Source organism: Pantherophis guttatus, chromosome 1 (genome assembly GCF_059756535.1).
Source record: "Pantherophis guttatus breed Tessera chromosome 1, ASM5975653v1, whole genome shotgun sequence".
In the NCBI taxonomy this organism is placed as follows: domain Eukaryota; kingdom Metazoa; phylum Chordata; class Lepidosauria; order Squamata; family Colubridae; genus Pantherophis; species Pantherophis guttatus.
In genome coordinates this window covers 149,776,628-149,803,876 of record NC_142063.1, presented here as the reverse complement: position 1 = coordinate 149,803,876, position 27,249 = coordinate 149,776,628, and the positions used below count along the sequence as shown (strand labels likewise).

General features: G+C 36.6%; 1 protein-coding gene and 1 long non-coding RNA gene across 4 annotated transcripts in view; one reads left to right on the top strand and one right to left on the bottom strand.

The window, feature by feature from the left end:
- LOC117670973 (sodium channel protein type 2 subunit alpha-like) overlaps positions 1 to 26,926 on the top strand; it is an 86,938-nt gene extending 60,012 nt beyond the window's left edge. For 2 of the 3 annotated variants that reach the window (XM_087881992.1, XM_087881993.1), the window contains 10 exons: positions 6,793 to 6,913; positions 8,982 to 9,136; positions 9,464 to 9,637; positions 14,478 to 14,600; positions 16,005 to 16,286; positions 18,729 to 18,782; positions 19,402 to 19,539; positions 21,603 to 21,707; positions 22,294 to 22,564; positions 23,965 to 26,926. In XM_087881992.1, coding sequence (XP_087738118.1) covers positions 6,793 to 6,913; positions 8,982 to 9,136; positions 9,464 to 9,637; positions 14,478 to 14,600; positions 16,005 to 16,286; positions 18,729 to 18,782; positions 19,402 to 19,539; positions 21,603 to 21,707; positions 22,294 to 22,564; positions 23,965 to 25,157 — 2,616 coding nt within the window. In that variant the 3' untranslated portion in view covers positions 25,158 to 26,926. The remainder of the gene's footprint in view (positions 1 to 6,792; positions 6,914 to 8,981; positions 9,137 to 9,463; positions 9,638 to 14,477; positions 14,601 to 16,004; positions 16,287 to 18,728; positions 18,783 to 19,401; positions 19,540 to 21,602; positions 21,708 to 22,293; positions 22,565 to 23,964) is intronic. The other variant, XM_087881994.1, reaches the window with a different exon arrangement.
- LOC117670986 (uncharacterized) lies at positions 8,950 to 13,871 on the bottom strand. The gene is made up of 2 exons (XR_004592742.2): positions 13,783 to 13,871; positions 8,950 to 9,133 (listed from the first exon to the last, which is right to left on the bottom strand). It is a non-coding gene; the product is annotated as an uncharacterized LOC117670986 (long non-coding RNA).
- Positions 26,927 to 27,249: the final 323 nt, after the last annotated feature.

Below are 27,249 nucleotides of genomic sequence, written 5' to 3'. Positions count from 1 at the left end.
GAAGAATTATTTAGATTATATTTCAGTAATTTCCCTGTTAAACAACCTTTTCCTGGCACCACCATTGTTGATACCATATCAGAATTATAAAACATAGAAGGAGCAAAGGAAACTCTTTGGTCCTCCAGATTCAATCAGGAGAAGACAGTCTGGTTTGTTGACTGTGGCCACAATGGGTCCCTCCCGATGAATGTCCCCAGCAGCTCCTGGTTCTGGTGGTGAGCCAAATTCTTTTTCTTCAGAGTGGATGAGGTCAAGCCAAAGACCACTGTTCTACTTTAGAATGGAGGAGGGAGGGAGCATAGAGAAAACTTTCCTCATTGTTGAAAGATTACTAATGAATTGGGAGCATCTCATCATTAGCAACAAACAAACAAACAAACAAAAACAGTTATGTCACATAATCCCAGTGATAAAGTATCACCGGTTCATCATGCTTTATTTTATTCCAATAATATTGATGCCTTTGCCAACCCAGTTGTCTACAGAACAGTTGAGCTACAGCAAAACCCGGCAACTCTTTTGGAGTTGATGGAACTTGTAATCTAAAATGTCTGTAAGCCACCAGTTTGGAGAAAGCTGATTTAAAATGTAATTAGGGCTACGAGCATTCGATCTCTCTTTTTCTTAGCTTTATGATTACATCTTTAGGTTCTCCTCCTTTTTTTTGTTTAACTTTTCTGAAAACGCTTCGAAGCCAGAGCAAAAGTTGTGAGGTGAGGTACTGTGTCATGAACTTCATTGCCTGCCCTTCTTACTTCTCACAGGGGTAAAATCAAGCTGGAGCAATCAAGAATGCAGCTCTGTTGCTTTTTAACCAGGTAGATTCAACCTATCACACCACCTAACAGGTTATCTAAGCAAGCTATACATAATCAGTTTCTGGATATTGACTGGCCTGCATGCTATATTGAGCTGTGTTTCCTTCCCTATTCATTGCAAGATAGTTCAGACATACAGCTACTCTCTGCTGAGTCTCATGACTCACCCATCACAGCATGGTCAGGCAAGATTGGCAACCTTTACATACATTTCGATCCTGCTAACGATTTCTCTAGATTACGTTTTATTATCAACTCTTTTGAACAGCTATTGCATGATTTAGAGGTGTTGCAAAGTAGATTAAATTGATGAGAATGTTAAGTCCTTCAAAGGTCAAGGGGGAAAAAAAAACAGAGCATGCATCGTTTTTAAAGCAATGAAAACAACCCCTTTTTGATTCAGCCCTTATAAATGTGTTGTGTAATTATTTATACAATTAACACAGGTGGACTTTGGAGAAACAATTTCAAATTACTATTTTTATTGTATTCTGTTTGCTTACTCGCTTTTCTAATTTCAAGGTATTTTCATGCAGCAAGCCTTCCTACTTCTAATATCTTTTTTTTTTTTTGCAGTATTTGTCTGAGTATTTTGGATTTTCATGTATGATATCAACTGGTGCACATTCTACAGAAAATTTTAAAAAATGTTTTACTGTTTTATGAAACTGTTGCTTAGAACAAAGACATGAATTCATGAATTAACCCTAGCATTGATATGCATTTCAATGTTGGTAGACTGCAATAAGTAGCAAGTAGTAATTTAAATTCATACAAAATGTATTTTATAATTTAAAAATTCCAATTATATTTCTTTTCTTCTGCTAAAGAAGCAATACAGGTAGTGGCTGAGTGACATTTACTGTTTCGCCTAAGATATTTTTTATTGCTAAAAAAAGGTTACAGTATATTGTTCAGTTCAGTTTGGCAGTGGCCATTGCTAGGGAAACAGATGTTTCTATTCTAGTTGTTTTTCTGAATATCATGTTTTTAACATTAAAGAAATAAAAGTTATTTTAAGAAAGCAGTAGTTATGAGCTACTGCATAAGTACAAACATTCACAACTATTGACAAATAACTTACTGGTCTAAAAGGAGAACTTAAATTATTCAGAATTTACTTCTATCTAGTAGAAGCTTTAAAACATACTTACATGATTCATTAGCCAAACAATGTAGGCTGGCGACCCCCAGGGGGAGGGCCTTCTCTGTGGGGGCACCTACCCTCTGGAATCAGCTGCCCCCAGAGATAAGGAGCATCCAAGACCTCGGTGCCTTCTGCCGTGCCCTTAAAACCTTCTTTTTCCAGCAAGCCGGGCTGGCCTAACACTTTTTAAAATGTTTTTAATTGTTTGTTATTGTTTTTAATCATGGGGCCAAATTTATATATATCTTTTTAATTGTATTTTAATGTTTGTAGTTTATGTTTTTATTTGGCTGTTCACCGCCCTGAGTCCTCAGGGAGAAGGGCGGTATACAAATTTAAAAATAAATAAATAAATTAATTAATTAATAACCAGCTCATACTATCAAAATACCCCTGAATATGAAAAGCTTCTACCAGTCTGAGACTATTGTGTACATTCTGCTCTTCACATTTTGAGCCAGACCAAATTCATCTGCTACAAGATTGTCCACGGTGCTTTCTCATTTTCAACAGATTCGGTGGCTAGGGTTGCTTTTTGTGTAGACTTGTTATATACATGTTATATGCAGGCTACTAATTAAGTGCTTGATCTGCTTCAGAGACAAGAAACAATATTTAATAAAAAGTGAGAAATTTTTTTTCTTGCTCAGAAATCAATTCAAAACCTTAAAAATAGTCAGAGATGTGGCTGAAATACGAAGAAGAAGGGTAACTGTTTCCTGCAGGTTTGTCAAGTCATGAAGCAATTTAGAATACTCAAACAGTACGAGATGACTTATTCCTCATAATTTATAATGGCTGAATCCCTTTGTTTATCTGAATGTCATTTGACTCATGAAGTGGTTTGTAAAGCTTTAACATTTGTAAAATAACCTGCTCCTGCTCCCATTGAAGTAACATAAAGCAAAAATAAAATGAGAGCAAGACTGGGTCTGAAGTGAATGCTTTAATAATAGAAATGGGCTCTTTTAACATGCTGTGGGGCAAAGCTTGTGTGAATTGGCCTTACATGGGCAAACAGATATGGGCAAAAAAGAGTTTCTCTAAAATCCAAAAAGAGAATCTTTAAAATGGATGTCCCATCGCTATCTATGCCGATTTAGACTGCACCCGTGTTATGTAATGTTCATAAAGCATCTTTTTTTTTTTAAAAAAAAGTGAAGTTGGATTTCTCTCTGTCTTGGCACAGTTTCACTAATATTGCACAGGCTTTTGCTCTAATCCAGCATGTTGTTTTGCTGATCCAGGTCTTGGGAATGCTGCCTATTAAACCAATGCCTTCCAGTGTACTCTTGCAGATAATTAAGATGTTTCTTCCTTATACATGCAGAGTTGTCTGTTATAGAGAATAGTTGGATAACTTTTCTTAAACTTTTAATATTTTATGCAGAAGGATTTGAGTACCTCCAAGTCCCTTCTAATTCTGTTAAATATTCCCTTCCTTCCTTCCTTCCTTCCTTCCTTCCTTCCTTCCTTCCTTCCTTCCTTCCTCCCTCCCTCCCTCCCTCCCTCCCTCCCTCCCTCCCTCCCAATTACTCTATGTATGTATAATGGGGGCCTTTGGATTCAGGTATTTCCTGTGAGTTAGAAGCTATATTTTTTCCCCTTTTTATTTTATAAAGATATTTTCAGGATCTTAACTTCTAAGGCATACTAGAAATTGCATTGTAGGTGAGAATAATGAGGTATATTATAATAGGTCTGATATTGCTAATGTTATAACCCACTGGAGAAAATGAAAAAGTCTAGTTCAAAAGCATTATGAATTATTGCTCCCTATGTCATAAATAGGTTGTTGCAACTCAAGAGCCCCTTCAGCTATCTTCCTTGATTTCCTAAACTTTAAAAGGTAACTAGAAGCAAAAACATTGATCCAAGATCAGTTCCTTGTGCCATCCTAGTTCCTAGCCCCCCAAAAACCAAAAACAATACATGGAGTTACTTCTGAGTTGTTCCTTTATCGTTGTTTGCCTACAAACAGAATCTTGCCAGACTAAAGCAATTATTTGTAATAACTATGGATCTTTTCTCTGAATTACTAGGGAGAATCCAACCTTGCTCTTTTCCTGCCTATTGGACAGTCCAAGTTCTCTGGTCTTTTTGCCCCCTGGGAAAGGGCTGCTCTTTCCTGTGACTCCTGACTACATTCCACAACACTAATTTAGGGAAACATGATTTATTTTGTCTCGGGTTTCGGAATTGGGTATAGTTAGAAAGCATACTTCAATCTGGACTTGTCTTCACTAACCACAAGTTTAAAAAACAATTTTTTAATCAATATGGATGTCAGTGGAAATGATGGTTTGTTTAAAAACAAAAACAGATATCCTGATTGCCAAAGTAGAAGGTGAAGAGAGTAAAGTGCAAAAGTATGAGTCACATTGCAACTTATTTAAATGATTAAATGTACTTCTCTTCTGATACAACTCAACTGGAAAACTGAATTGAGGTGTTTGTAGATTATAACCATCAGGTGTATAGTATGTGCATTTATTATTTGGAGGCATATCCAACTCTAGGATATACGTGCTACCAGTACCAGTCTTCAAAAGTATCAGCTGAAAAATTTATTGATAGAAAGGAATTAACATTTAAAAAGTGGATCACTAAAGAAATATAGGGAATTAAGAAATGAATAGGATATATTTTATTGTTCAGAAAATACAACAATACTGGATTGCTATTAAAATGTTGAATACAATGCAGTTGGGGAAAGAGGATGAAAAAAAAATGTTGAGTACCTCTTCCACATAGCTGTGGCTGTACATGCTGGTGGATCAAATGCTCCAGTAACATAAAAAATTAATAATCCTAAAGTTTCCCAGAAATTATGGCAGAAAAATATATCCATTTCTACAAAACATAAAATATAAACATCAAAAAGATTCTTGCTTATCTGGGTGTTGACTTTAGCCATCAATAGACACATGGAAATAAAGCATATTTACACACCATTCAAAAGAAACAATCAAAAAGCTAAAGAAACAAAGACCACATCCTCTTTAGTAGCCAACACCAAGATAAACATGGATTAATACCAGGCAAACAATAAAGCAGAAAACAATGCCCATATCAAGGAACTCCTAGGGAGCAAACTACAACCCTTCCAAAATTGGCAGGGCAAGCTACTGTATATAAATGGAAAGCAAATTCCAAACTCATTCACCTTGATGATGGTACCTAGTTGGATAATGAAACATCTCCAAGCAAACAACCAAGCTCAAAGAGCAGCAAGGATTCTTTAAAACACTTCAGCCAGAAAGTCTGTGAGCATGCTTGGCACCACCTTACCATAGTTAGAAGGAAAACAGATTTGCTAGAATATAATGATGCAACATTACATTAAAAGTCTGGTTAACCAGAGGTGAATAAACTGAGTTTCCAAGGCTTTTCTCTGGTCCACAGATGCAATCTGAAAGTTGTGACCAAATGACAATCTTAATGCAACAAGAACAATTCTTAAATACATGTCTGGAAAATATAAGTAATATATTGAATCAAACTTAATTTTTATCCTGACCCCATGCATTACTCTTTGGAATGTATCTCCATGGCATATCACCCAAAGACCAAATATAGTTCTTAGCTCACAAAAGTTTTGCCTCCTTCATGTAACATGTCTGTATTAATCCTTTCACTAAAACTCCCCAAACCCAAGAATGCGGTGTGACTTTAGTTTGGAAACATTCTTATAGCCCCATTTTCTTTGCACACCTCGTCTCCCAGTTCTGGGGTGAATATAAGAACAAAGTACGAATTGTTCCCAAACAGTGTGTGAGAACTCAAGTCCACAGGTTTTCCAATTTGCCAAAGGGGGAGGAGGGGTGAGAAAAAAAATGATTAAGTCACAGGGATATATAAATAAGAACTAGTCTTTATTCAGTAAAAGGAGGATTGAAGCAACAAATATTAACTTCCAAATAAAACATGAGGGAATTGAGTTCTGTTATTCCTGGTTCTTAAATAGTATACAGATCCAGGCATAAAATTGTAGATTTCAATTTTTAATTGCTGCTTTCCTGCTCAGAATTTGTCTTGTTCTTCCAATCTGTATCTTCAGAATTTCTCTTATTATTGCTCCAATCTTTTCCAGAATTCTGGGTAATTCAGCATTTCCATAAATTGAAAAAGATTGTGGCCTAGATATTTCAAAAAGTGCTGTGTTCCACAGGGCACTTCACACCTGCAGTTGCACAAACAAAGTCCATGTGCTAAAAATGACGTACAAAGATATGCTGTTGTTAGATTCCCCACCCCATCCAACTGAACTCTTCTATCTTGGCAACAAGGTTTAAGGATTATATTTATGCTAGATTTTCAGACTGTAGCTCAGCAGTCTATAATTTGATAATATGTGGGTATTAATATATTAATGATATCAGGAACTTAATTTGCTAATTTGCTGAGTTTTTTTTCTGTGAAATTAGCAAGGAACAATTGGACAACATGCCATTTTCTATCATTCTGTCATTTTCTTCTGTAGCATTCAGCAGTCGTGAAGGTAGCTATGAAGTGTCTGCTTTCATTAGGAGGGAAATAATTGATATTGTTGCATATATTGTTGCATATATATATATATTTACAATATGGTGATATTATTTATGAAATATGAATGGCCAGATAGAGATGTTTGTCAGCACTGTTTCTGGTGAGTAAACATAAATGCAGGAACAGATTTAACATTATATTCATGTTAAACTATTTACTGCTTTGGACAATCAGTGTAAAATTGAGTAGAGACCTCCGTCAGTATGGTCTTTGAGCAATGATAAGCTACAAGGGGAGGAAAAAATGCAAACTTTTCTGTGGGGTTTTTATTTCCAGAAGATAAATGCCACCAGCTCATCTGAAGGCAGTACTGTGGATGTTGCCCTGCCAGGAGAGGGGGAGCAGGCAGAGATTGAACCTGAAGAGGCTCTTGAGCCTGAAGCCTGTTTCACGGAAGGTAACAGGGTATTTCTGAGCCTGGCTTCCCAGGAACTGCCATTTTGTGAATGGGCTGGCTTCTAAGCATTAGCAGTCAGCTTTCATTCTCACCATTATGTGGCATTGGTCCTTTGTCAATAACTTACAGATACGTTGCTTGGTTTTCTCAAAAAGGATAGGCCAACTTAAGGCCAATCTTTATATATTTAGCTGAGGTTTTAAAGGACCTTGCAGAGTGCTTGTAAGGATTTTTAGAAGATTTTAAGCTGGGATTTTAACCAGGATTTTAAATATTTTAACCAACTTATTTATAATGACACGGGAAAACACCCGAGATTTTAATTTTTTGCATATGCACACCCGCGAAAATTTAAGAAGACAAATATATATATATATATTAAGGCCAATCTCTATATATATATCCTAAAATGGCTTTAGAAACTGTTACCAAGCACCGAAAAAGTCAGCTTTTGCCTAATTCTATTCATGCCCATTTGCTCATCTCTTTAAATCCATTCAGATGTTTCTTCCTCCACAGGGAAAAAAGGAACTATTTTCCATGAATCTGAAAGTAACTTAGAAGAGAAACGTAGGAGAGAAATTGTATGAAAGAAAAGTGAAGTACCTCCCCAAACAGCTCCCCCCCCCGTTCCACCAAACCCTCTTTTCAGAAGAATAAACACTTTCTTGAAAGAAGAAAACAAAAATAAATTAGTGGTCATATACCAGCACCCCAAAATCTGGGCATATGCAGTATTTTTTTTAAATGTCTGGGTGTATTTTCTCAAATGCAATCTCTCCCTGGAATGTCATCTTCTGCTTCCAAAAACATTTTTGGAATCATTTTGTGAAAAATTGAAATCCAGAAGCCAAAGCCTGTCTAAGATACTTTGCTAACTGAGAGAAAGAAAAAAATGATGCCCTATCCATCTTCCATAGTAAGAAACCGACTGGATGGACAGAATAGGTTTATTTCAATATTGCCAATCATCATCATACTTGAGGCCATTAAGGGATGCATAACACACACAGTTTGCCCTCTAACAAAAATAAATCACTGGGGAATCAGAAGCAGCAGCTATGTTCCTCTTTGTTTCCAGAACCTCAGAGATCCAGGGTGGAATATTAACTTGAGCATCCTCCATTCCCCAAATGCTTTTCTCATTGTGTCCTGTGTCAGTAATTGATCTCTCCTCTTTTTAAACTTTTAAATCCAGTGGTTCATTGGACAGGAGCGTGTGAGTACTAGATACTACAGGTAGTCCTTGACTTACAACAGTTCCTTTAGTGAGTATTCAAAGTTACACTGAAAAAAGTGACGTATGATCATTTTTCAGACTTAACTGTTGTAGCATCCTCATGGTCATGTGATCAAAATTCGGCAGTTTGGCAACCGACTCATATTTATACAGTGGCAATGTACCCGGGATATGTGCAACCTTCTGACAAGCAAAGTCGACGGGGAAGCCAGGTTCACTTAACATCCGTGTTGCCAACTTCATAACTTTAGTAATTCACTTAAGAACTGTGGCAAGAAAAGTTGTCAAATGGGGCCAAACTCACTTAATAAATGTCTCGCTTAGCAACATAAATTTTGGGCTCAATTGTGTTTATAAGTTGAGGACTACCTGTATACCAAAATGTTAAAATAAGTCTTAAATAATATTTTAACAGATGAGATTTTGGTTTTAAAAGTCTGGAATGAAAAAGTCTTCCAGTCTTCTGAAAGGACATGGTTTCTTTAAATCCTGGCTAACATATAACCACAGGAATAACTCCAGTATCGGAAAATTTATACATCCTGCTGGATGCATTTTATCCATAGGACAAAAGCCCAGGTATTTTCCTTAGCTAAACAGAACTGTACTAAGTCAGGTTTTTCTTCTCTCTGAGGAAGAATGAATTCCATCATTTACTTAATACTTCCGGAAATGTTGATACACCTATTCAGGTTATGCTAACTTCAGAGGGATATTACAAGATTAAATACCATGTATAAAAGTTACACTCTTTGGAGAAAAGACAGTTTTTTTTAAAAAAAAATAAGAAAGTATCTGTCAGTAACATTTTTACTATTGTTATAACAGGCTGCATCCAAAAGTTCCCATGTTGTCAAGTGAGTATAGAAGATGGCAAAGGAAAATTCTGGTGGAATTTTAGAAAAACCTGCTACAGCATTGTTGAACATAACTGGTTTGAAACATTCATTGTATTTATGATTCTCCTCAGCAGTGGTGCTCTGGTGAGAAAAAAGAAAAAGAAAATTAAATATTCTTCTCAAAATGTTAATGGTATCAATGTTTTTAGAAATCTTGTTTTCTGACAAGATTTTTAGTGATGTTGCATAGACTGTATTTTCAGATCTGAAAGCTTTAGTTAATTAATAAAACCATGGAAAGACAATTGAGATTTTTATGTTAAAAAAGAAAGTGAAAGAGAAGATTAGAAAAATAAACATTTTGCAGTTTGCTATTTTTTTTTAAGTGTTATTGGAAGATGATTTTTTTGCCTTTTTCCTCCATTTTAAAATATGATTGGTGAATGATGAAAGCCACACATCTCTTTTCAGGCCTTTGAAGACATATATATTGAACAGCGTAAGACTATCAAGACAATGCTGGAATATTCAGACAAGGTCTTCACATACATTTTCATTCTGGAAATGCTTTTGAAATGGGTGGCCTATGGCTTCCAAATTTATTTCACAAATGCCTGGTGTTGGCTGGATTTTTTAATTGTTGATGTAAGTATTGAAAAATCATAGTTTGCTTTGTAGATATATTATCTAGCATCTTTCTTCTAAGAATATCCTGATAAGTTAAAAGGAACTGAAATAGAACACTGGTGTTCCATTAATAACAGGCTATTCTGGAAATACTATTAACATTCTGATTAGCATAAAGCAAATTTTTGGAGCAACAAGTTGATCATAATTTTCTCTTTTAATTCATATATGCACATCTATATTGGTGCGTTTTAAAATATTATAGCGTTCTAACTTCTCTAGATGTTCTCTTCAACATGATGTCCCTCTAAATCAGAGGTCCTCAAACTTGGCAGCTTTAAGACTTGTGGACTTCAACTCCCAGAATTCTCCAGCCAGCTGGCGGGAGAATTCTGGGAGTTGAAGTCCACAAGTCTTAAAGCTGCCAAGTTTGAAGACCTCTGCTCTAAATGATATTCAACTTCAGCAGTTGAAAGGCACCACGCTGAAGAAGAATGATCTGGACAGTAAATATCTATCTGGATCTACATGAATACTACTGTATTGTGGTTGTTTAATATTTGTTTTGATTTATAGTCATATTTCTGGCTCGGTATTAAGTGTGAATGAGACCACTGTAGCTTATTTAAGAAACTATGGCTAAAAGTTCAGTATGTGAATCCAAACACTCTATTAGAGAACAATTACATCCCTCAGCTTTTGTACTGCATCTCTTTCTGTGTTTTTCTTTTTGATATTGACAGCTCAAGTACTTTAAATGTGAAGCATTAGACAGCCTTCTATTCTTTGTCGCTTATCATATAATTTCATATGACAGATCTGTGCAACTTGTGACGTGCCAATTCCTTCTTTCAGTCCTCCTAAGACCAATAAAATCTTGCAAAAATAGATAATTGTAAAAACTAAACATACTGTAATTATATAAATTTTACTGTGTACAGGTAGTTCTTGACTTACAACAGTTCATTTAAGTTACAACTACACTGAAAAAAGTGACTTATGATCAGTTTTCATACTTACGACCCAATGGTAATGTTATCAAAATTAGACACTTGGCAACTGACTCACATTTCTGTGTCCTGGGGTCACGTGATCCCCTTTTGCAACCTTCCGACAAGCAAAGTCAATGGAGAAGCCAAATGCACTTAACAACAGTACAACTAAATTTCAGTGATTCACTTAACAACTATGGTGGCAATTTCTAGCCTCCAGAGGGCCTCCGGGGGCGGGGGGGTGAGGAAGGCCGTTTCCACCCTTCCCAGACTCCTAGAAAGAATCTGGAGGCTGGGGAGAGCAAAAAACAGGCCTTCTGGTCCCACCAGAAGTTGGGAAACAGGCCATTTCCAGCCTCCGGAGGGCCTCCGGGGAGGTGGGGAAGGCCGTTTTCGCCATCCCCAGACTCCTAGAAAGGCTCTGGAGCCTGGGGAGAGAGAAAAATGGGCCTTCCCCACCACCACCCCCAAGGCCCTCCGGAGGCAGGAAACAGCCCGAAAATCAGCTGGCTGGTGCGTGTATGCACGCTGGAGCTGAGCTCACATGCCCACCGATATGGCTATGTATGCCACCTGTGGCACATGTGCCAAAGGTTTGCCATCACGGTCAGGGGTGGATTCTACTTACTTTTACTACCAGTTTGCAGCAGGGCCGCACGCACACTCTCTTTTGTGCAAGCGCAGAAGCTTCTGTGCATGCGCAGAAGCGTTTTGATGACTTCGGGGTCGGTGGGCGGAGCCTCCTGCCGGTTTACTACCAGTTCTATAGAACCGGTGCGAACCGGGGGCAACCCACCACTGATCACCGTCCTAGAATATAGCTATCAGGTCTTCCTGTACTTTCAGAATGCCATACGGCTAATGTATGAGAAATAATAGATGTTCTTGATTCTGCCTTACCACAATGAAAGTGATATGTTGTTTTGGATAATATTCTCTGATGTCTTGTTTACACATGCTGTCAAGATGGGATGTTGATACATAGCTGAATTAATTGACAGACAATGCTAATTATATTAACTCTTTGAAAGACATGGAGAGACCCAAACTGCTTCCAACTAGTGACAGCCATAGAAAAATTTAAAACACAGGAACATCAAATAGACTCACAAAAAAAGAGAGTACGGAATAACATGAATGCTTTCAGAATTAAAAAAAAATAGCAGGTGTCTCAGTTTGTGGAATCCCTTTTAGCTTGTAAGGTTGACTGAAGAAATAATTAACTGGGTCTGTTGAATTAAGCCATAATGCTAAGCCTTTGTTATTCTGAGAAGTGTCACCCTGAGAGTTCTGCTAGTATCCCAGTTTTTCTTTTTCAACCTACCCAAAGTATGTGCTTGATTTGAAAAACAGTCATGACTTCAAAGAAGAATCTAAATCTCTAATTTTAAAAGATAAGCTTAGTTGTCACACTGAGATAGTCTTAAAGTTTGGAAGATCAATACCATCTAATTTCCTCCCTACTTCTCATTTTGCATGAGAATGTTCTTTTCCTCATTTTGGTTAACTAACATTAAATGAGTTATAACAATATTTAAATTTAATATTTGCTCTCAGTTTTATATCTTTCCGTTCTCCCCAATGCTACTTTCTTGTTTTCTATCTCATTCTGTGGCAAAAGAAAAGTGAACTCAAGGCAATAAATAATGTTTATATTATCCAAGAAGAAATCCACAGTTTTGAAGGAAACATGAGGAAATCTGACATTCCTGCCTCTCTGTTTAAAAGTTCTTTATGCCTCCTTCTGGAATTTATTTTAAGAATGAATTGACTAGATTAAAAATTGGTGAAAGATGTGTGTATATGCATGCAAAGAAACACACATACATATATACACATAAAGTGTGCACGTGCACCATATATACAGAATAACTAATTTCCTTTTATTATATTTTTATATTTGATCTTGAAAGTGAAATATGGTCTACCTAGTTTGAAAGGGCTAATGTAACCTAAAATAAATGAAGAAGATTATCAAAGAGAGATTCAACTTAGAATTAAGGAGAAATTTCCTGGAGAACAATTAATAAATGGAACAACTTGTCTCCAAGGTCCCTTACAACTTTGTTATTCTGTATTAGTTTTCCTTCCTAACTCCTGTTGATATAGGAATTAGAGAAATTTACTTCATGCATGAAATTGGATGGGTGAAGGAGATAATGCCAGGACCTCCAAATATCTCTTTGTAAATATTTCCACATTCTATAGCAAGAAGTTCTTGTGCTAGTGTTTTTGGTCAAAAAAACACTGTGCAATTATTTCATCTTTCCTCCTTACTAGAAAGAGTATCATTAAGAATTAAAAATGGAGGAAAATGTTTTAACCTCTCCAAAAATTGTCTTTCTGAGTAAGGGCAATAATAGAAGTCTTGAAGTATGTGGGGGAAAAGTGAAAAAAGTGTGTGTGTGTGGGGGGGGGGGGAATGTGAAGGTGCAAAAAAAGAAAAAATTAAGGCAAAAGAAGGTACCGATAGCACATGTATTAGTGCTATTTTGTTCAAGTAGGCATAACTAGATGTATCAACCCTTTGAGGTAGTCCAGAGCAGGACACCAAAATGATGAATACTACTTTTATTATAAGGTTATAAAAGCAGAATTTTGTAGGAGCTTTCCCTTTCCCTGCCTTTATGCTCCAGAGAACTTGGAAGGGTCAAGCATTCTCAAAATACATTTCTGGTTTGGGCTCAGATTTCTCTTATCTGAAGAATGTCTAGGCTACAGCTCTTCCTCTTCCTCAAGGTTATTCTCCACATCGATTACACCAGTTATGAGATGATAGTGTGTGTGTGTGTGTGTGTGTGTGTGTGTGTGTGACAAGTTTAGGAAGGCTGGGTTAGGCTTTCTACCTCTAATGTTAGAGACCCTCCTTTAGCAGTGTGGAAAAGAAATCAAAAGGAACAATATAAACATAATTGTAATGTATGCAGTTGCAATAACATGTAGAAATTATTTGGCGGTAAGCAATAATTCATTGGCCACTCTTTATTTGAGCCAATTTCAATTAATAAAAAATGGCAGATGTAGGAGAAAAGTGGTCCTGATCAAGACTAAAAGGAAAGAACAAAAGATTAAACCCTTCCTGATCTTATGCCAGAAACCTGTTCCAAATGTTTACTTTTGAAAAAAAAGAAAAAAAGAAAAAAACAGATGCGTATGTAAAGCAATAAATACCTTAATTACTTTATTTTTTCTCACAGAAGTCCTTCAGCCTCATCCTCAGATTCTTAAAGCAGTTTTCCAGGAAACAACAATTCCTACTGAACATGACCTGAACAGAACATTCAACAGTGGTTGCACTGATTCTTATAACTTTACTGCAGATAAAGGAATCAGTTTCTCAGCAACTGTAATAGAAGTATCAGGAAATAATATTAATATACCTCTAATTGTCTGTACCAATTAAAACTATAAATGGAACTATCTTTTTCAGTAGAGGAAGGGAAGGTTCAAAAGAAAAACACATCTTTACATGCAAAAAAAAAGCATGTTATTTTTATTAGGCTTCAGTACTGAAAAAAAATTCATGTGAACCAAAATGATTGCTCTATAATCTTTATGGTCAGAGTTGATGCTAAGAACTTGGCTTGGAGGTACACTTTACGTACACTTTAAGTCAGATCTGTTCTGAAGGCAAGCATTTAAGTGTAAGAAAGGGGTTGTTATCAGGCATATATACAGCAATAAGAAACACTTAAGAGTCTGGCTTGGTGGAACATAGTCTATGGGAATTTCATTTCAGTTTTGTGTCCTTGGCCCATCCATTCCAGGCAACATAAAAGCCCAGTTGGGGCCTATAGAATTTCACTCAAAATACATTCTATGAATATCTGAACTTTCTTTTTTCTCTTTTTTTTCTTTTGTTACAGGTTTCATTGGTCAGTTTAATAGCCAATGCACTAGGCTATTCTGAATTAGGGGCCATTAAATCACTTCGAACACTAAGAGCATTGAGGCCTTTAAGAGCTCTGTCACGTTTTGAAGGAATGAGGGTGAGATGTTAAGAAACGAACCTGAAATTAATATTTTCATGAAATAAATCTGTTTCTGCAATATAAGCAGTGATGTTTCAGAGCAGAAGTGTTGAGCTTTTTTCACTACTGTTTCATGCCATGGTCATAAGCACTTCCAAAATATTTTTTTTAACAAAATTTCTACCACCTTCTTTGAGATATCGCCCATAAATTGTTTAAGCCATTTTAGTGCTTCCATGATTAACATTATGTTGTGTTTCAAGTATTAGGACATTCTTCAAGTGTTAGGGATAGATGTACATGTATGTGAACATCAGTATAGATAGCTACAATACCTGTATTTTGAATCACAAATATATATTTTTTAAAACTCTCAAGATATTTATGTTGTATACACAGAAAATTAAAATTTTGAAGTTTTGATTATCCAAGCTAAGAAATATTGAAATCTAAAAGAAATATCTGTTGAGGGATTCCACCCTAGCCTAAGGTTCTAGTAGATCAGCCAAATCTTTAAGTCCCTCTGGAACTCCATTGGGTGGAAGCTACCCAGATCTCAGGAAACCTGATTCCAGAGAGCAGGTACTGCAACAGAGAAGGTACACTTCCTGGTCTCCATAGATAACACCATTTGATCAAAGGAACCCAGAGCATGCAAACCAAGTCGGCTGATATCAGCCAGGCAGACACATAATAGACAGGTGGCCCCTCAAATAACCAGACCCTCTGCCATATATGCCTTTGTAAATCAATTACATCCAGCAATTGAAGCTTCCAAGTGGTTTTAAGAGACCAAAGTACAATGTACTAGTCAAGCTATAAGGTGACTGTTTCGAGGGCCCTCTGATCCAGGAAAAGATGCAATTGTGCACCAGATGGACCTGTGCAAAGACCTTCCTGATCACAGTTGCTGTCTGCTTTTGAACAGAAGCTATGAGTCTATGAAGACCCCAAGACGGGCTGCATTTAAACAAATGGTCATTCATCTCTCCCTAAATTGTTAGTTTGAGCTATATTGATTGTTATCTTTTCTTGCCTCTTTATTGATTTCTTAAAGTCTGTGGCTTCATATATTTTGCATATTTATGTTCTTGTTCTAGCCATTACTTATCAGACATATACGTACTTTTTATCAGTTATGTTCTTGGTATGTAACCTTTTTCTTTCTTTTTTTTTCTCCTCAGTGCACGCAAATGTTATGATTCCATCTTACCAGGTTTTCATTTTTGTTTTTACTTTCTGTAGCATTTAGTTTCTGTTTTGCCTTTTGGGTGGGAGGGTAAACTTTAGCTTTCCTACTTTGACATGTGTATTATTTTCCATACAGTCTCTGCATATAAACAGCTTCACTTGCAAAAAAAATAATCTAGGCCTTCTTCCCCTCCTCCCTCCCTTTTTTCCCCTCTTCAATATGTACCTTAGGTGGTTGTTAATGCCCTTGTTGGAGCAATTCCCTCCATTATGAATGTGCTTCTGGTTTGTCTCATATTTTGGCTGATCTTTAGTATTATGGGTGTGAATCTCTTTGCTGGCAAGTTCTACCATTGCGTTAATACCACAACGGGTGAAATGTTCAACATCAGTGATGTCAACAATAAAACTGAATGCGAAGAGCTAATACACAACAATCAGCAAGCCCGATGGAAAAATGTGAAAGTTAACTTTGATAACGTTGGGGCTGGTTATCTTGCTCTGCTTCAAGTTGTAAGTAATTTTCTTTCTACCCAACTGCCTATAAGAATAACCATGGAAATAATCTAAGTTCATTACTTTCATTCTAAAGCTCCACATAAGTTCCAGAGATACTTGCTTGAATCAAGCTCCAGGATCAAAAGAGTTGTCTTTGGTGAGATGGGTGACTAAATAGTAAATTTAATAAATAGAAATAAATAAAAGTAGTAGCGAAGCTGTTGCACTACTACTTTGTTGTTCCATGTTCACACTGGAATTTCTACAAGTAAAAAATATATATCCTGATTTAAACATGATCGCACTTTTTGATGATGGTGTTCTCTAGATGCCACTCCACTGGATATAAGGCTTATTATAAGAAAGGAGAAGTATTAAAGGTGTTGTCAGTCTAGTGAAATTCCCTTCCTGGGAGGTTTACTTGTAGAAGTTAAAGGCCAGGCTAGAATCAAAAGGAGTAGAATGATATATGGTAAGCCATTTTTTTGAAATGATACAGTTCTGTGTCAATATTGCAAGTATCTTTAGTGACTCCCACAGGAAATGCAACAATGCAACAATGACAAAATTCCAGTGGATCATGATGGTGGGATCCATATAGCTTTTCAACCATTATTAGCAAACTCCACTGATAAGATGGTCCTGGGCTGCTGTGTAGCGACAATATTCTCTTTCTACAAGGAAAGACTTAAAGAAAATGGAGTTAATACAATAGCATTGGAAATGTCCAATCATTATTCTTGATTAATTTATTACTAAGAAGAGATTGAGATCAAATACACAGCATAAAGGTTCATTGATATTACCATTTATTTGGTGATCCATCCACACTTCTCATCTCCAAAACTTATTCTGTTATGCTGGATATTACTACAACTCCCTTGATAGCTCTTCCTGTGGTAGTGAAGAGTGTTCTTAATTTTATTCTCACAACTACAATACCTTTTTAGATAGGTTGGGGCTGGGCAAAGAGAATATTTGACTCAAAGTTATCCACTAAGAGCTCTGTGGCTGAGAGAGACTTGATTTCCCCTGTCCTGATCCAGTAATTCCATCACTACATTATATATATATATATATATATATATATATATATATATATATATATATATATATATATATATATATATATATATATATATATATATGTATGTATGTATGTATGTAGGTCTTTGGTTATATATATATATATATATATACAGTAAAAAATAATAAACTCATCGGTAGAGTGCACTAGTAGAGGTGCACCTATTCTTATTGTTAGCCAAACTCAGGAAGTAAATGCATCTTTGAGGGCATTTTTAATTTTTCTTTGCATTAGTCCAGTATTATTGTATCTTCTTCTGTAACATATCAAGATGCAAATCTAGCTGACTCAGCTCCTCTATTAAATAAGTATAAATCCTTCCATTCCCCACCATCCAGTCAGAGCTGAAGAAGCTTCTTGGTTGAGAAGCGAAACATCTTCAAAGAAAAACCAGAAAGTCTATTGCCTCTTGAAAAAGCACCTTTGGGACAACCATGACCTGGATGACTGAGAATCTCCTTAGACACTCCTCTATTAAATGTTTACATCAATATTTCCTGCATTTATGTGGCAAAAATAAAGTCACTACTTTTAATGCTTTGGATTATTGGATTTAGACTTCAGAATTCCAGGTGGGCTGCAAAAATTAATAGGACCACTAGATAGCAGCATAGAAATCCAGAAACCCCTAACTCTTTGCTGCCCCTCAAGTCCAATTTGGATTGTTACAGCTTACATTTGACAATCTTGCACACTGCGAGGTGTGCACAGAAGTAGGAAAAATGTTTTATTTCTGGAACAAACCATCCTGATGAATCTGTTGAATCTTTCCAGATGAATTGTGGTTCCAAAAAACCTGAATGTTTTGGTTGTTCCAGGCTTCAAGATGAAATCTGGGGTTGATGAAGAGGACAAAGACTTCACCCGTTTCTGCCCTCCTTCCCCATGCAACATATTCATTGGCCCTTCTATCATCTTCCTAGCAGTTTCCTTCACTCTGTCCTGTTAGCTGCCTCCAGTGTATTATACCCTATCAGCTTGTTAGTCCCTGATCTTCCTAGCATCTTCTTACTTTCCCTTCAACCACTGCCAATGTCCCAGCATATATTCCATAGGATGTACATATATTCCACAGAAGTGCCCACAAGCAGCTGCCTATTCATCAACTTTGCAGTGCTTTTCTTCTCCTTATAGCTGCCTTATAGCTGTATCTTGGCTTTATCCTAGTTCCCCACACCTTTGTACTTCTGCCCTGACTAAAACAGCAGAAACATTCACATTTTGAATCATGCACCTTCCTAATTTCCTCATGACTAACTTACATTCCACTGAATTCAACAGGACTTTTTAAAGTAAGATTTTAAATCTGTTGCACGTCTGTATCTCTTTCACTCTTTCACTGAACTTTCACTCATTCTGATTCTGTTTAGGCTACTTTTAAAGGATGGATGGATATTATGTATGCAGCTGTTGATTCACGGGATGTAAGTAGCATTTCATATTCTATTAAACACAGAGACATGCTTTTGCTTCATTACTGTCTATGTTGTATTTTATAATCCATAGTTTTTCCTTTGCTAAAAATGATATTTGTTAATAAAGCATTTCTGAGTTCCTGTAATAGATAAAAAAAAAGTGTCACAGGAATGATGAACTGAAAGACATTTGCATTTAGTAGCTTGGATCCAGATTTGTCTTCTTACAGATGAAAAAGTTTCTTCCATCTGTGGAAATTTTTGATCAAACATTTCTACAGTGGAATGAAATGGGAAATGATCTCTGCTGGTTTCCCTTCTTCCTACTTTGGTCCCCTTACCTTTGGAAATTTGGGAACAATTAGTAGAGCCTCCAGAACTGCCAAGGATAGGATGTTATAGATTGTAGCGGGAAGAGTAGGACTATATGAAAATATGGCAGGTCCCTTGTATCCTGAGTACATTGAGTATAGAAGAATTTCTGCTTGATCAAAGTCTACTTTCACAGCATGGATAGAAACAGGAATAGATTTCTAACTTACACTGAATTGTTGTGTTACAAAAGAATTTGATTACTGCCTGCCTTAAGTGATTGTACTAAGATACTGTATTGTTTTATGCCTTGTAGGTAGAAGAACAACCCTATTATGAGGATAACCTATATATGTATCTTTATTTTGTTATCTTCATCATCTTTGGATCATTTTTTACCTTAAACCTCTTCATTGGTGTCATTATAGATAATTTCAATCAGCAAAAAAAGAAGATAAGTATTTAAAGTGTTTGCTCTATGTTCTGGAAGTAAAATCTACAATTAAAAAAACCACAAGAAACCCCCTTAAAATGTTAGATAAAATATTAAATTTTTATACACACACACACACACACACACACACACACACACACACACACAACTCTCTTGTCATCCTGAGTTTCCAGCAGGTTTTTGCCAGCTATAGTCACCATTATTAGTTCATTTCTTTTTTACTTATAATCCTCCCTAAACACATCTTCACTTTCAGCGCAGGAACCAATATGAAGGTAAAGAAATTATTTTTTATGTGCTGGTTGACAAAACAGGGGAAAAAATTAAGGAACTAAGAGTAGATAAAACTAATTTCTTCTAAATTATGTTACTATATTACATTTTTTCACTGGGGGGTGGGGAGTATCCTGAACATGATTCCAACACAATAACTTAAATTGAGAAAGTGTAGTTTGTTCAAAGTTGTAGCTTTATGAGTGATTTTGGGGGGGGGTGTGTCAGGACATTCAGTGCAGCATGTGATCTAGTCTTGATGACCTTTACAACAATTGCCTGTTTATATTTGGAATATTAATTTCATAGGGGGAGAGTAGATGTAGTTATTTTATAAGCCTATTTATTATTCAAAAGGATGATCAGGATGGGTAAAAGCATAAAACCAAAAGTATAAAGGGATCAACAAATAAAAACATAGTAAACTAGACATCTAAATGGTTGAATCACAGAAAACACAAAAAGGAAGTGAATTCTAACTCCCTTTCTAAAGGCAGATGGAGAAGAGGAGCTGAAGACAACTCCTAAGAGTAGGCCTTTGATAACTAGGAAATGATGCATGAGAAGACCCTATTCCATCCACACAACCGGGGGGGAGGAAAGAGTTTTTAAAAAGGGTATCCATAAAAGGCATCTCCTGCAGATCTTAACATCCAAACAAGTTCATAACAAGAAAGGTTACTAACAAATCATTAGGACCTGACCATCCAGAGTATTAAAAATTAAACTCTTATGTGTTGAATTCTGCCCATAGGCTAGCCAATAGGAACCAATGCACTTTTTTTAGCATAAACATAATATGTTCCTGGAATTTTGCACAGTTTAACAATAAAGTAGCTGTATTTAACATTAATTGCTTTGGGACACTGTTCAAAGATTGTTTCACACACAGCATATTGCAGTGCTCTAAACACAACCAAGACATAAATAATTGTGCCTGTATTTAAGTTTTACTGAAAGGTTGCAGGCATAATTCTGCAAATGTGCTTCTTGGCACATTGGGATACAAAGACAGATGTGGAGAAAGACTTTCCCAGATTATAAACCTGGTCTTTCAGGAGAGTTTAGCCAATCCTGCTTTAACTTCTTAAGTATGGACAGCTAAGAAAACTACACTTCAGAAACTAAACAATGAAAACATTGCACCCGTTCTATTAAAATGCAGCAAACTAGAGAAAAGAGAAATTGTTCTTCCTCTTTCTACTAAGAGCTGTGGTGGCACAGTGGTTAGAATGCAGTACTGCAGGCTACTTCTGCTGACTGCCAGCAGTTCAGAAGTTCGATTCTTACTGGTTCAAGGTTGGAAGCCTTCCATCCTTCCGAGGTTGGTAAAATGAGGACCCAGATTGTTGGGGGAAATATGCTTGCTTAGAGAGGGCTGTAAAGCATTGTGAAGCGATATATAAATCTAAGTGCTATTGCTACAACCAAATATAGACCAGCAAGAATGGTTATATATTCTTTGATCTCATAGCCAAAAAAGAAATCTTATCTTGTGAACCTACCGTCCATTTTTTGAAGGGCAAGGTCACATAAAAAAAAGTTATTCAGTGTATATGATATTATACAGAAATAAATTCTTAAGACTCTTCCAGGCCTTAAACTTCAAACCCAGTTCTTTTTATTTGGCCTAGAAATAGACTCAGGCCAGTGGATATGATATGATATTGGAGTAATGTGAAATTGTTATAATGTAGTATTATTATCAATGGATTAAAATGTGTTTCTCCATCATTACATAAATCAGTCTGCAAACATGTTGTGTAACTAGATTTGGTTTATTTCTTTACTTTGGAGGACAAGACATTTTTATGACAGAGGAACAGAAAAAATATTACAATGCAATGAAAAAGCTGGGTTCCAAAAAACCACAAAAGCCGATACCAAGACCAGGGGTAAGGATTTCTATTTTACATATTTTCTACTCTCAGATCACGCTTTCTAACTCTTAGCATCTTGTTCAAAATAATAAAAAATGCACTTCCTGTAATGATATGTGGACAATAAAATATCTGAAATTGTAGCTTGTGTTATCAAATTTAGGATTATTTTTTTTAAAATTTGATTTATATGCCGCCCTTTTCTGGAGACTCAGGGCGGCTTACAATGCATTAAGCAATAGCCTTCATACTTTTGTATATTTATACAAAGTCAGCTTATTGCCCCCACAAACTGAGTCCTCATTTTACCTACCTTAGAAAGGATGGAAGGCTGAGTCAACCTTGAGCCTGGTGAGATTCGAATTTACAGTAATTGCAGACAGCTGGCGTTAATCACAATGCTTTTAGTCTGCTGAGCCACCAGGCCCTTTTTTGGTTCAAGATTTGATTTTTTCTTTTGATTTCTCCCACTTAGTAAAGTTGTCCATTCACAAAAGAAGAGGGCATAAACATTAGTAAAACAAACAATAAAGGAAAAATAATCCAATACTAAATAAAAATATTTTTGCAATATTAATATTTTTTGTTTTTGTTTTTACAGAATAAATTTCAAGGATTAGTCTTTGACTTTGTAACCAAACAAGCCTTTGACATCAGTATCATGATTCTTATTTGCCTTAATATGGTCACCATGATGGTTGAAACAGATGACCAAAGTAAAGAAATGGAAATTATTTTATCCAGGATTAACTTGGTATTCATAATTCTTTTCACTGGAGAATGTATACTCAAACTGATTTCACTTCGTTATTATTATTTTACCATTGGCTGGAATATTTTTGATTTTGTCGTTGTCATTCTCTCCATTGTAGGTAAGAACCATTTGTTTCCAAAAATACATAATGGCTAAACTCATTTACTAAATTTCATTAGATTTCTAATTCAGTAATAGTTATGTAATCTGATTCACTAAAGTCGTGTACTAATTTTTTAGATTCCTGATTCAGTAATAGGATTGTTTTATATATATTTCAAATAATATTTAATAGTAATTGGCAAATAGAATTAAATATAAGCATGACCAAAATGTTATATTGAAACACATAGAAAAATGCCAGCCTTCAAATACAGACTTTTGCTGGATTTAAGTGCAATCATGATAAATTCATGGGTTGCTAGCAGCTGTATGCTATCACCTGAATCACAGGCAGTTTATCTTAAATTGGCAGCTTCTGGCAAACAATAATGGAAAGTTATTACCTGATGCATCTTATTGGACATTGTATATCATAGAATATTATATTATATATTGCATAGGTCATCATCCTGATCCAACAAAGCTCTTAATATAGTTTAATAAACAAGTATAAAGGTTGAGAATTCTCCTTTCCTTCTCACAACTCACAATGGCCGAAGAGGTTATAGAAAAAATGCTTTTAAAAGGCTCTGACGATCCCAGCTGAGCCACGTGATCATCAGAGGCTTTTTTTTTTACTTTTAAAAGCATTTTTTTGGTCAAAGAGGTTGTAGAAAAAATGCTTTTAAAAATAAAAATAAAAAAAGCCTCTGATGATTGCGCGGCTCAGCTCGGAATGGGGGGGGCAGGGATTTTTGCTACCGGTTCTCCGAACCACCCACCTCCATCGCTACCATCCGAACCGGGAGCATTTCACCCCTGAGTAAAGTGTATAATGGGCCAGAACACACAGTTGTAGTTGATTGATTGGAGAGTGGATTGGGGGGGGGGGCTCCTGCATGAGGCAACCTATATTATGATTGGTTGCTGGGGGAGTTTGCTTTTTCCCGCTTTTTTTCTTCTGTGTGCTTAATGTGCTGTACTGTGATTTACCTGGTGATTTACCTCATGATGTAGTGAGGTGCCTGACTATCTTGTTTACTGTAAATATAAATGTAAAATTATATAAAACTACAAGTTCATGTCAGCATCTCTGACTCCATTTGGACAATGGCTATGCAATTCCCTGACAGAGCCAAATAATTTTTACACATTTTCTTATGTTTGCAAATTGATTGTTTTAGAATTTGCCTAAAATAATGAAGATTAACAGTCTTAATTTGTCTTAACTGTTAAGTTTATTGCTTGCTAATTTTTTTCAACATACCAGCATCTCATCAATATGTAGCTTTTGGACTAATAGAGTTTACATTTAGGAATCATTTAATACTATTTTAATTTTGTGTGCTTAATGCCCAGCTGAGAAATAATGGGCACTGTAAAAGTGACACTTTTAAATATTTTTTTCTTTTGCAGGAATGTTCCTCGCAGAGATTATTGAGAAATATTTTGTGTCACCTACCCTGTTCAGAGTGATCCGACTTGCCCGGATAGGTCGAATCCTGCGTCTAATCAAGGGTGCAAAAGGGATCCGCACTCTGCTTTTTGCCTTGATGATGTCTCTCCCTGCCTTGTTCAACATCGGCCTCCTGCTTTTCCTGGTCATGTTCATCTACGCCATATTTGGAATGTCCAACTTTGCCTATGTGAAAAGAGAAGTTGGTATTGATGACTTGTTCAATTTTGAAACTTTTGGCAACAGCATGCTCTGTCTTTTTCAGATCACCACCTCTGCTGGCTGGGATGGCTTGCTAGCCCCCATCCTGAACAGCGGGCCTCCAGATTGTGACCCTGAGATAGACCATCCGGGTAGCTCAGTCAAGGGAGACTGTGGCAACCCTTCGGTTGGGATTTTCTTCTTTGTCAGCTACATAATCATCTCATTTTTAGTTGTAGTAAACATGTACATTGCTGTCATTTTGGAGAACTTCAGCGTCGCTACCGAAGAAAGTGCTGAACCTTTGAGCGAGGATGATTTTGAGATGTTCTATGAAGTCTGGGAAAAGTTCGATCCAGATGCATCCCAGTTTATAGAATATAGTAAACTTTCTGATTTTGCTGCTTCGTTGGATCCTCCTCTTCTGATTGCCAAACCAAACAATGTTCAGCTAATTTCGATGGACCTGCCCATGGTGAGTGGTGATAGAATTCACTGCCTTGACATCTTGTTTGCCTTTACAAAGCGTGTCTTGGGAGAAAGCGAAGAAATGGATTTACTCAGAGTGCAAATGGAAGACCGCTTCATGGCAGCCAACCCATCCAAAGTTTCATACGAACCAATCACCACCACATTAAAGCGCAAGCAGGAGGAGGTGTCCGCTACCATCATCCAGCGGGCTTTCAGGCGTTTCCTCCTAAAACAGAAAGTTAAAAAAGTAACTTCTATGTATAATAAAGAAAAATGCAGAGATGGTGACGTCCTACCAATCAAAGACGGGACCTCTGATAGGTTTAATGGGAATTCCAGTCCAGAGAAAACCGATGAGAGCTCCTCGACCACTTCTCCCCCTTCCTATGATAGCGTTACTAAGCCAAACAAAGAGAAATATGAAAAGGGCAAAACAGACAGAGACCTTAAAGGGAAAGATATAAAGATTAGCAAAAAGTAAAAACCGATCATTTCTATTATTTGTTCTTCAACTTGTTTACAGCCTTTGAAGGGGATGTATTTGTCAGCAAAGCTCCACTGGAGAGTTATGCTAAATTGTCAACGTTTATAAATATATTACATGTATATCTATGTATAGATATTGACATAACACAGATATGTCTCTATATAGATATGTACGCTCTCTTTCAAGGTTAGTGCCTATAACAAGACAGTGACCCCCTAGTCACCGGACCTTAACTCTGGAAAACGGAGCGGCAGCCTCCTGTTGCTCTTGCTGAAAAAAAGAAAAGGGAAGGCATTGCTGCTCAGCATCAAGTGGGCAAAGCTATCATAGGTTCAGCAAGTTACAAGACACTTAATTCAGTAAGTGTTCTCACTGTGTGTTCTTCAGCAGCCGCGTTCGCCATATTTTTCGCATGTGAACACACACAAACACAAACACACAGTATAGGTGAATTTATCATTTTTTTAAAGAAAAAAAAAAAAAACCAATCCGCAGGGTGTTTATATGTGACTATTTTTGTAAATGGGGTTTCTGTTGTGGTGGGAGGGAAGGGATGGGGGAACCAGGGCCAGGTGTTCCACTGTCTAATTCTCTATAACCTTCAGACAGGGGAAGCAATTTGCTCGAAGAGATGCTGTGCGCTCCTAGATTGTGCGTGGAACCCTTGTGGCATCATCCAGCACAGGTTTTCACTGTGTTTTGCTGTTTTAGCTTGAAGCAATTTTATACTTTCTGTTAAGAGGCAACCTCTTATCCCTACTATTTATACCAATTCCAAGATGCATTATTTTTTACGCTGGTTACCAAATCAGAAAGAGTGCACATGCACATACTTGTGTTTGTGCCTGTGTGTGCGAGCACATGTTGTGCACACACACACACACACACACAAGTAGTATCTTAGTCCTAGGGATTTGTCTCAACCCAGTCCCTGTGCCTAAGATAGGATTATCTTTGCACTGAACAATCACTTAGGTCACAGGTTAATTCCTAACACATTGCAGCAGATAGGAACAAGGAATACACAAATGTCCTGTGTCAGAGGCGCCTGTTGATTCAAGGTAACAGTCAAAATGTTCAGAGGAGACAAATAATGAACAAAAATGCCCTGAAAGAATGGACAAAAAATAGGATTCTATTTTGTCTTAAAGTACTGCGTAATCAGCTGCTCTCGGTATAGTATATGCCTACATTCTTTTTTAAAATACTCCTACAGGTATAAGTTGTAAAGACCTGTTTGTACATATTTGAGCCTACAGTTGTTCTGGACACAATGTTATTTCTGCAAACATGAGCCCTAGCAGGCCTAGCTTGCAAACTATTGACAAATCCTTGTATTCTGTGCCATTATAGATAATTTGGAAGATGCTGAAGCCTGTGAATATTGCCATTGCTACCAGTGTGCTGTGATCCTTCTACCAGTTACCTTTGTTTTCTATAGGAAGTGCTGAATGAAAACGGTTCTTCCTATCACTGAATTATATAGTTTGCCGTTATTGATCACTTTTCTTTTCTTTTTAGCTTTTTGAAATTTGAAGTGGCTACTCAATGGTGTAGACCAAGGCTATATATGGACTAATGCAAACTGTTTAACCTGTTGACAGTGCGATTAGCATATATAAATAATGTAAAAATAAAAAGCAGTATTGATGTACATAAACTACATCTGTGCTCTTTTTGTTTCCATGTTTTATTTTATTTTCATTGTATCTTTCAATTGAGCTCTCCACAGTACTAAAATAAAATAAAATAATTAATGACCACTTGTTTATTTCTTTGTTTAATGACCCAAAATTCACTTAACAACCATGTTACTAATTTAACAGTGATTCACTTAACAGCTGTCACAAGAAAATTCGTAAAATGGGACAAAACGTAACAACTGTCTCACTAAGCAACAGAAACTTTGGGCTGAATTGTGGTCTTAAGTCAAGGACTGCCTATCTTGCACCTAGGCGAGGAAGCATTTCCTTTGAAGGAGCAGGACTACAACTTTGGGGTCCTTGGAGATTCATGCTGATAAGTGGAAGCCATGACCGGGAAGGTGGGGGGGGGGAGTCTTTTCCACAATTCTGATTGATATACC